Source organism: Leptonychotes weddellii, chromosome X (assembly GCF_054177405.1).
Source record: "Leptonychotes weddellii isolate Sample4059 chromosome X, ASM5417740v2, whole genome shotgun sequence".
Classification (NCBI taxonomy): domain Eukaryota; kingdom Metazoa; phylum Chordata; class Mammalia; order Carnivora; family Phocidae; genus Leptonychotes; species Leptonychotes weddellii.
In genome coordinates this window covers 55,651,881-55,662,148 of record NC_138385.1, presented here as the reverse complement: position 1 = coordinate 55,662,148, position 10,268 = coordinate 55,651,881, and the positions used below count along the sequence as shown (strand labels likewise).

The 10,268-nt window shown below is 39.7% G+C and overlaps 1 protein-coding gene across 1 annotated transcript; it reads right to left on the bottom strand.

Moving 5' to 3' along the window:
• Positions 1-1,581: 1,581 nt before the first annotated feature.
• NEXMIF (neurite extension and migration factor) lies at positions 1,582-8,336 on the bottom strand. Its single transcript, XM_031028555.2, has 3 exons — positions 8,163-8,336; positions 3,100-7,471; positions 1,582-2,507 (listed from the first exon to the last, which is right to left on the bottom strand). The coding sequence occupies exons 1-3, from the start codon at positions 8,239-8,241 to the stop codon at positions 2,414-2,416; spliced, it is 4,545 nt and encodes a 1,514-aa protein (XP_030884415.2). The 5' UTR covers positions 8,242-8,336; the 3' UTR covers positions 1,582-2,413.
• Between the last annotated feature and the right edge of the window lie 1,932 nt (positions 8,337-10,268).

The following is a 10,268-nucleotide window of genomic DNA, read 5'->3' as shown; positions in this document are numbered from 1 at the left end:
CCTAGAATTGGCCCCTAATGGGCTCCATAGGAGCAACTGAAAGAGCATCCATTCCAAAGGACTTGTGATAGCAAGTTCTGACAAGGAAACTGTTTCTGAAAGTTTCAGGCTGTTCTTCTACCCCACCCCCACCCCATTTTCCAAAGCTGAACTGAGAAAAACTGGGACAACTCCTCCCATATTTTTTTTATAAAACACATTGTACCCATGGAACATTTTCTTTATTTCTTCTTTAATTGCCACCTTTTGATTACACAGAAAGCACTCCATTCCTGTAAGTGACTTTGAGGTCTGGAGTCTTGGGGATCTTAATACAGGTTGAGTTGGTAATTCCAAGCCAAAATTTAGCTGCAAAACAGAAAAAACAAAAACAAAAACAAAACAAAATCTAGTTCCTAAGAACCAGCCATAGCATTAAGCATAAACAGCTAGCTATCAGAGTGGAGAAATAGAAGAAAGTGTTCCAGTTTGATTAATTTCCCTTCTGGATGGCAGCTGTAGAGTAGGAGACATGTTTCATCTGGTGCCTTTCCATTAAGTAATTGTCTAAGACTCACCACACACAGAGCATCAAAGCCTAGGAACAGGCCTGAAGCAGCCTCACAAAATGCTCCTCACCCACTCATTCCCGTAGACACACACAATCACACCATCAAGAACACAGGCTTGTTCATTTTACTACCTAGTTGTAAGTAGTAGAGCAGGCTGGTGAAAGGAATCATGGACTGGGAAGTGTATGTACTTATATATGTGACAGGCTTCCTTCCATTTCTCTCTGACTACTTTCAAATGTTGCTTCTCTGTTTGTGAATATATTTAGGTGGCAATGACTAGGTAGGTTTTATATTTTGCTTAAATTTTTCCTTTTGAAACATCTTCCTTTTTTTTTAATCTCCCTTTCCCCCACCCACTTATTCTCCACCCTCCCACCCACAGCCTATATATTCACAAGTTAATAGGTTAGTAACAGTATTAGTAAGAATAGTAAGAGTAACAACGACAACAACCAACAACATTAATAATATTAATCCCCTATATCTGTATAGCACTTTATGATCTACAAAGCGCTTTTACATCCATTATCTCATCTGTGCCATAATGCATCAGTCATCAGACACACAGGCCTTCAACTGTGCAAGGAAAATAGATCAAATGTTAGAAGTCAAGTGGTGAATAAAGGGGAAGAAAAAGCAACACTAGTAGTGTTGAAGCTGTGAACTTGAAAGACAAAAGGGGGAAGGGCAGAATAAAAATGTGATTTCAAAAATGTATATAAAAATTGAAATTTAAGTTTAGTGTTTGGCATCAAAAACTAGTCATCCTCAGACTAGTGTATATATATGGCCCTGATTAGTTGTTACCACAAATTGTTCAGCTTATCTAATATGTGTACGTAACTCATAGGAGTTGAACTGAGATGCCTTAACATTTTCTTTAAATGACATTGGCATTGCAAGATTAAACACTTAAAGAACACTAAAGCCATGATATGAGTGCAATTTTGACAAAACATTTATGAAACTACTTAAATAAAAGCAATCTATGTACTTCATTTATCATTAGTGTTGATTTTATAGCTATTTTATAATTTATCCCAGACTATTATAAAATATATAAAACTGAGATATAAAGTATCAGCAATATAACTTTGCACTTTAAATAATTTTCAGCTACAGATTTTGCTTTTAGAAAACAAACTTAAAGCAGCTGTTTTGTTTCCTTGTAAAAGGTTCTGTAAATGCATATATTAGGTCCCTGATGGACTTAGCTGTTGTGACTTCCAGACTTTTTCAACAATTGAACTTTTAGACAATGGGACAAACAAAACTTTATTGTGCCTTATTTGCTTATGTTTCCACACAGGACAGTAGAGTTTAAAATTTCAAAATAATGTATGTATGCATATATATATATATTTTTTAAAAAAATCCATTAATGAGCTTTAAACTGTGGGGTGAATCTGTGAGATGAGGTAAGGAAATTTGGCACATTTCAAACAGTATCCTTTAAGTTTTGGTAAATTGTGTAACACAACATATTTTTCCACTGTGATCTATAGGTGCTATCCACATAAGTGGGGGTGGTTAATAGCAAGAATCACTGGAATGTTTCTAGTAAATCAACAGGGACAAGCTCCCCAAATACTCACAACCAAATGTTGATATAGAAGTAAAATATATACAATACAGTCACTTGTTTGTAGTTTGGCACAATGTTTTCCTTTTTTTCCTTGGGTAAATAGTGCATAAACTACTTGTGCAACTGTATGACTTTTGAAGTCTTTTACATAGAACATCAGATTAAAATTTGCTTCCAAAGACTTATTCCCACACTTCAAAATTCTTTTCTTTAAGCACTTACATGTCAACTTACATACCACAAGGCATATTTTGAAAGAAATAAAACACAAACATCAAATGTCTTTCTGGAAAATGTGAGTTTCTTCTTCAAACACAGGTAAAACCCAAAATGCTGTTTCTGCTTTTACGAGATTGTAGTTGGAATCCCTGCAGAAAAACCAAACAATTTATGCCACCTTAGTTAGCTTTAGTGTATGTCCCACAAAGGGATCATACAATCTAAATTTGTTTACATCATACTAAATGCTGTATGATGCAGAAAGAGATACAGATACAGGGGGCACTAGAAAGCACTCCTAATTGCCACACGATGAGATTTTGTTTTCCAAATTATGCTCTTTTTGCTTAAATGATCTTGCCCTTTTGTCTATATAACTTTTTGATTCTGTTGTTCAAAATGTTTTTTACTGCAAAGCCCTTCCCTTCCCAAAATCATTCAAGAGCATATTTTAGTTCTATTTTCTCAATTAGTAAAAACTAATGCTGAATAGCAGAAAAAGTAGCCTTGTTAGAGTTTATCCCTAGTAAAGCCACAACAGAATTGCCCAATCTTTGGGTGGCTTAAAAGTATAGGGATTTTCATGCACTTTTTTCTTTTTAATTTGAGAAAGAAGGGAATGGGACAGTTTCTTTCATGCAAACTTTTGCTTTCAAGAAGGAAAAAATGAGGGACTGTGGGCTTAGCAGGTAGTAGGAAAGCTAAGGGTACATCATCTCAGCCATTTTAGTGCAGTATTACCTCAGTTTTTCAAAAGAAGCTGTCCCAGCCTCATCCTTGTGGACCTGTTCTCGCTCCACGCACTTTCCCTTACATTTTTCATCTCTCAGGGCCTTGGAGCTGGATTTGTGACGATATAACTTTTTGTGTGTTGGTCCATTATTGCCTAAAGTGCTCAGGTTATTATACTTTTTATCAAAGAAGGCAGAGCGAGAGTCCTCATAACCATGCATGTTTGCACGACCAGGATCACCTATCACTGCTTTCCCATTGCTTTTACTCACACCCTTGATGGACCTGTGATTCTTAGTGGCTCCTGGGGACCCACTGTTGACCTTTTTCTTAGATTCCTGTGGTGTCCCAGCCAATATTTTGAGGGTTTTTAATTTTAGGCTATTAGACTCTGGGGAGTAGAATATGTTGGGGTCCCCATGGTGCTCCATGGGTTCCCAAAGGGGCTCTATGGAGGCCATCATGAATCTCTGCACATCTGCCATACCAGAGGCAATGTTGGATAAGATATAGGAAGGCTCCTGAAATTCCCGTTGGTCATCATCAAGGAGGTTATTGGTGTTGGTGCCCGTGTTCAGGTCGCTCCAGGCTGGGCTACTTTCCTTCCCCAAAGTCCAATCTCCAGAAAGTCCCTTTTGATTTGGCATCTTCATGGAGGTCACAGGGCTACCATGTTGGATACATTCAGCCAATGACTTCCCTGTAGAGGATATGCTGTTGATTTGGCCTCCCCCACGGCCAATGCCAATTTGCATTTTCTCTCCATTGATTGCAGCCATATATTTCCCTTTCTTTGTTGACTTAGGGGCCTGGCGGGAGGTTTTGCCAGGTGGCTTTTCAATCCCTTTGTTGTTGGCTTTGACAGATTTTTTCCTGGTGTTTTTCTGAGAAGAGCTTTGGTTCATAGCCCCACTCTTGTTGGGTGAACTTTTCTTTCTTGATTTTGACACTTTGTTGTTAGTACTCATTTGGCCAGATGGATCATTAAATGCTGATAGGCAAGGAGTTTTTTGGAGCAGGCTGACAGAATCCTCATCATTGAACATATGGAACTGAAACTGATGATTATTTAAAGTAAATCCATCATCCACTTGGACCTGCCGTGAAAGGGTACTGCAGTCCCACTTGATTTTCTCCATATTGCCTAATGGTCCTGGGACACCCTCTTGGAACCCCTTCAGTGTTCCTAATGTCTTGATACTCTCACATCTGGTGATTTGAGGGGAAAGACTGGGGGTGTCAGGTGGGGACATCTCTGAGAGAGATGAGTGGCGGAATTTGTCAGGAGTGAAGTTGGAGATATCCAGGAGGTCAGTGGACTCCTTTAATGGTGTTATCTCATCAATGCTCTGCTGGATCACCAGCTTGGGGCTGCAATGGGCCAGGAAGTCATCAGTAATATCATCATCACCATCTTTTTCACAGGATTTCAAGCTTAAGGAGCAATAATGGCTTGAGTTGATAGAGAGTGGGGCCATTGAATCAAAGCTAAAGAGCTGATCATCATCCATATTGGCTGGGCCCTGCTGGAAAGGAAAGCATATCTCTCCATTATTAAAGTGACATAATTGATAAGAGTCATCAGATGGGAGTTGGGTGTCTTGCACAGAGGCATATAGGACCTTGTTGCAATTACTGCCACCACTATTGAGGCAGATTCGATTGTATGTTGTAGCTGTGAGGTTATTTTCCATGGGGACTACTTGGGAGACTCCAAATTCGTTAGATTGGGTTGGAGCTATCTCCCTTGAGACTTCAGCCATGAATTCCTGGGGACCAGAAGTAGGCTTGTTGGGCCACACATTTCCATAGTTGCTTGATTCTATTTTGAAGTTTTGGGATGACTGCTGCACCTCAGACTCAGAGGGTGAGGAAAGCACACAGCCCTGGGCAGGCTGGAGAGGCACAAAAGATTTTTCTGTTTGAGTGAGGCTGCCTTCATTTTGCTCTGGAGAATGGTGAGCGAAGTATGATATACCAGTATTATTTGACAAATCAGAAGCATCTAACAATGTCTGCAGATACCCTCCAGGGATAACAGGTATATTGGTGGCAACATTAGCAGATGATAGAGGCATTTCAGAAGAGCAGGTGGTTGGTAAGAAAGTAGAATTCTTAGCAACCTTTGCCTCATGAAATTCAGATAGATGAGAACTGTTTGAGGTCCCAGGAATAGCTTCATTCTTTAAATTAGCCATAGAGGATTGATCTTCCAAAAGAGGGCTCATTTGAACAATTGGTTTGTTTTCTTGCCCAGCTTTGATTTTCTTGGATTTTAACCTGGCTTCACTTTTAAATTTGATTTTGTTGAGCACTTTCCTCTCTGGCCCCTTAAATCCTGCATCTTGCACTTTGACTTTCACTGAGTCAGGGCCTGTGACGTCATTTAAATGTGATCCATTTGCACAGCCGGGGACAGCCGGAGGTGTTGACTTCAGTGTACCTTTCAGGCCTCCATCTTCTTTACGAGTACTACCTTGCCTCTGATCACTGCAGAATGAAATCTGCTTACCACTTGAAGAAGTTTCCACAGATGGGATTCTTTGAATCCTGTGCCTATTGCCAAGTTTAGATTTTCGTTTGCGAGCAGGTGGCAGGAATGGCACCTCAAAGCTACCTGGTTCAAAGTTTTGTTTTTGGCATAAGGGTATCTTGTTGGAGTCAGTGTTGCTGTTTCTCTGTTTTTTCTTCTTCTGCCAGAAACCCTTCAAGGGGGCCAGCTTGGCATATTTGTTGAGCTGATTCTCACTTAAATTCACTGTTGTCTCACTGGAATCTACCCTACCCAACTTCACCAGCATGTTCTTCTCACCTTTAAAGCGATTGATGATGATATATTTGATAATAACAGGAGGCTCCTTACGAGTTACTTTTCTTCTCTTTTTGGGACACCATTCATCATCATCTTCCTCTTTGGAACCACCTGGCAGCCATTCCTTCCTCTCATTTACTTTTTCACCCTCTAGTGAGTCAACATCATATAGATAATCTTCACTGTACCTGACTTTTCTCTTGGCTCGAAGCCCATAGTTCTGCTGGGAGGAGGAGCTGCCAGAATTAGTGTCCCGAGCCATATAGCGGCTACAGTCCTTGATCTCCCCCATGGCATCATAAGAGACCTCAATGAAGGAACTGTCATCACTGAAATTCCCTGATGCCTCCAAGGAATTGGTAAGATGGCCCTGCTTTGTATTCTTAAATTGCCCTACTTCAGTCCCACTGCATGGTTTATTTAAGGCAGATTTTTCTCCATTATCCTTTTCATCCTTTTTCTCTACACCCTTGTCTTCCTGTTCCTCTTCTTTGCCTTTCTTCTTGTCCAAGTTTTTATCCTCCTCCCCCCAGATGATATTCACATCAGGGACCTTAAACTGGGAAAGATCGCTGTTCTGCTTCAGGACCCCACTCTTAGACTCCCGCTTGGGGCAGGTAGTAAAGACACTGGGGAAAAAGTTGAATTGGGCATCCTCCTGCATTAGAAGGGTGGTCTTGTCTCGAACATTGTCTTGGAAGGACTCATATCGAATTTTCAAGGAACAGACATCACTGCCCAATGTTGACTCATCATCATCAAACATGTAGTTATCCACATCTTCTTCAGAGAATAAGTTGACAGACAGCTCATTTTTGGAACAGAGGTCAAGTAGTTCAATCTTACTCTCACTAATGAAAGTCTCAAAGTAACCCCAATCCTGATTGGAATTTGCCAGCAAAGCCTCTTCCGTATTACACTTGTCTAACAGTAATGCCTCATAATAACTTTTCTGAGCTGGATCCTCCAAGTCGATGTCAGATTTCTCAGCTTCCCGTTTTTCTCCCGCCCTTGATTTGTGCAGAGGAAAACCTAGGAGCTGGTCTGAGAGCAACTGCTCTCCGTATTTCATGTTTTCTCCAGCATTAATACACTGAATCCCTATATCAGAAACTGCACAGGTTTCATAATCCTTATTTAGATCACCAACTTTCAGACTGATCCCTGGCTCAGGATCTACTGCATCCTTGGATTCCATGAAGCAGCCCAAACAAGTCCGGCTTGGCTGCATGAGGCAGTCCCCATTCAGAGCTGACATGCCTGCAGGCTCCATTATGGCAAATGGAGCTTTCTCACACTCATTGGGCAGTGACCATGTATGCAGGCTTTTTGCAACACCAGATGTAAGGGAGATGGCATTCACAGAAGCACTATTAGCAGCATGCTCAGGTGCTTCAATTAGCCCCAAAGGAGATGGAGGGCTCTGCATACAAGGCTTCTTAGAAGGCAGAGGCAGGAGACCCCTGGGATACATCAGGGTCTCTTTTTGAACCACCGGTATAGGCTGGATTGGTGCAGCAGCTTCTAGAGCTGCCAATGACTTTGTTGCCACATCCTGGTCCTCTGAATCTGGAGAAAAGGGAAGGAAATGACAGAAATAAAGCTAAAGGTCTTAGACCACACTCATTAACTCTCTTTCTCTTGATCAGTTTGTGGTACTTGATCTTATATAAGCTAAGGCTCAACTTCTCTGGTTTTAGAACTGGAAAATACGAAGTTAAAGAATAACACTGATTTTATATTGAACATTCACGCAAGTGAAAAATAGTACTTCTTTAGATTAAGCTTTTTCTTTAGACACAGACAGAGCTTTCCTCAGAAATAAGGAAATAATTGGACTGCTTGATCAATTTGAAAGTCAAGGCTTTCAGGGTGGGAAAATGCTCAGGTGCGATAGTTATGGTTTTAAGCTATAAAACTTAGTCTTGTCATTCAGACCTCTGTTCTGGAAGCTCCTCTGCACCTGTACGTTCCAAGCCACACATCAGAGCATATTTCTAATTCACTATGAATTTTGAGGAACTTAAGTATTCATCTGACAGAGATGGTTTGCAAAAGCAAAGTGTTTGGATTAGCTAGCTCTTAGAAACCCTTCTAGCCCATTTAGAAATTTGGTGGAACAAAATTTAGGATTAATATCAATCTCAGAAGCACCCTAGACTTAACCTACTCCAAGTGTCCATTTTATGGACACTAAAAATCTACAGTAATAACAAAGGACTACTAGGAGAGATAGTATATACTATAATTAAATTCTTACCATTTTCTTTGACCCCATTAATCAGAGTGTTTTCTCCATTGGCTGAGGCAACAACAGCCTTATCTTGTTGGTTATCCATGAATGTAACCTCTTATTGTTTCATTCCAAGTCCAAATGCTGTCCAACCTGCACATTTCAAATATATAATGTTAGTCATTAAATGTATTTTTTCTCTGTTTTAAGGTTATTTCAGTTAGATAGGTCTTAAAAGGCTCACTGGAATTTACGTTTCCAGACTGGCTTCTTTGTTACTATTGTTTTCTGTTTCATAGTTTATACCCACTATATAAATCAGTTTTTAAAATTTTATTTAAATTCAAGTTAGTTAACATATAGCGTAGTATTGGTTTCAGGAGTAGAATTTAGTGTTTCATCACTTACATATAATGCCCAGTGCTCATCCCAACAAGTGCCCTCTTTAATACCCATCACCCATTTAGCCCATTCCCCACCCACCTCCCTCCATCAACCCTCAGTTCTCTTAACTACACAGTCTCTTATGGTTTGCCTCCCTCTCTGTTTTTTATCTTACTTCAATTTTAAACTTATACTTCATTCATACATCCTAGATACTTCTATCCCCTCTAGGCTACCATATTATTCATAATGGAAATCTGAAGAAGCAAGCAAACTTACACCTTCTTCCAGATAGGAATATATTTAACCTAATCATGGCCATCCAGTTAGAAAGGATGTAAAGTGAAGTCCAGAGTGACCTGAGATAAGGAATGTATGTGTGTAGTGATTGGCTTTATTTCTGTTTGCCTCATTTCCACTTCCACTTCCATAATGCTTTCTCTATAATTCTTACCACTTCCAAAGCTTTCCACAAAGCTTTAGAGCTTTGATCTAAAGCTCTTCAAAAACAAGGCAATTCATACACACACACACACACATATGTACGTCACACTCAGCTTTTCTCTCTCTGTGTCTTAAAATTTGACTTCTAAGGATGGAAAGAGGCAGAGAATTCCTTTCCTGGTTTCTCAACTTTCATGACCTTAACTCTGTTATTGACAAATATTCCTCCCAGCCCAGCAGGATTTTAAAATGTTGCTACAAAGAAAATCTGAAATTTCTGAAAAGGTCCCTACATCATCTGGTATTTTAGGGCATAGAATACATATCTATAGCCCCTTATCTCCTGCCCACCTACCTGGGTGGTAGGTATATGCAAAACAATAGAAAACAAGGCCACCTGAGATGGAGTTGTCTACCACATGCCATCACAATATGTGGTAGACATATAAATCCTTATTTATTACAACCCTCCTTTTTCCTAGACCTTCTTCTCAGCCAAGTATCCATCCCTTTATTAAAAACACAGACTTCAGGGTGCCTGGGTGGTTCCGTTAGTTAAGTGTTCAACTCTTGATTTTGGCTCAGGTCATGATCTTAGGGTCCTGGGATCAAGCCCCAGGTTGGCCTCTGTGTTTAGCAGGGAATTTGCTTGAGTATTATCTCTCTCCCTCTCCCTCCACCTCTCTCTCCCTCCCTCAAATAAATAAATAAATAAATAAATAAATATTTTTTAAAAAAGCACAGACTGCTGATGGCCAATCAGCTATTACAAAAATCTCAAAAGTATACTCACTTATCCTAACACATGAATAAACCATAAAAAGTAGGTACAGCTTTGATGGAACAAAAAGCAGTAAGCAGAATTTTACATGATTCAATCTCTATGATATTTTACCTGTTTCTTTATCTGTAAAATAAGAAGTCTGTATTAGGCAACCACTCAGTTTTAAAAATGTCAGATTGTCCTGAGTTTCCCTGAACATTTATATATCAGAATTGCCAAACTTTCTTCTCATTTTATACAAGACCTGATTTGAGAGTAGCCAATAAACCACAGGTGCCAGGGAAAAGAGAAAGATATGCTTACTTGTATTTACACAAAAAGAAGGGCTGAAGATTTCTAAAAAGTGGAGAGGAGTGACTAACAATTTCAAAGTCTCCATCCCTTGGCAAGAAGGGCTCATTTGTGGTGGAACTGAATAAACAGGTCAGATGACTGAGCTTCTGCTGCAGATAGAATCATATGGGTCAGATGGAATCATACTACTATAATGGATTCCTCTGTGCAACTTTCTTTTTAAGAAA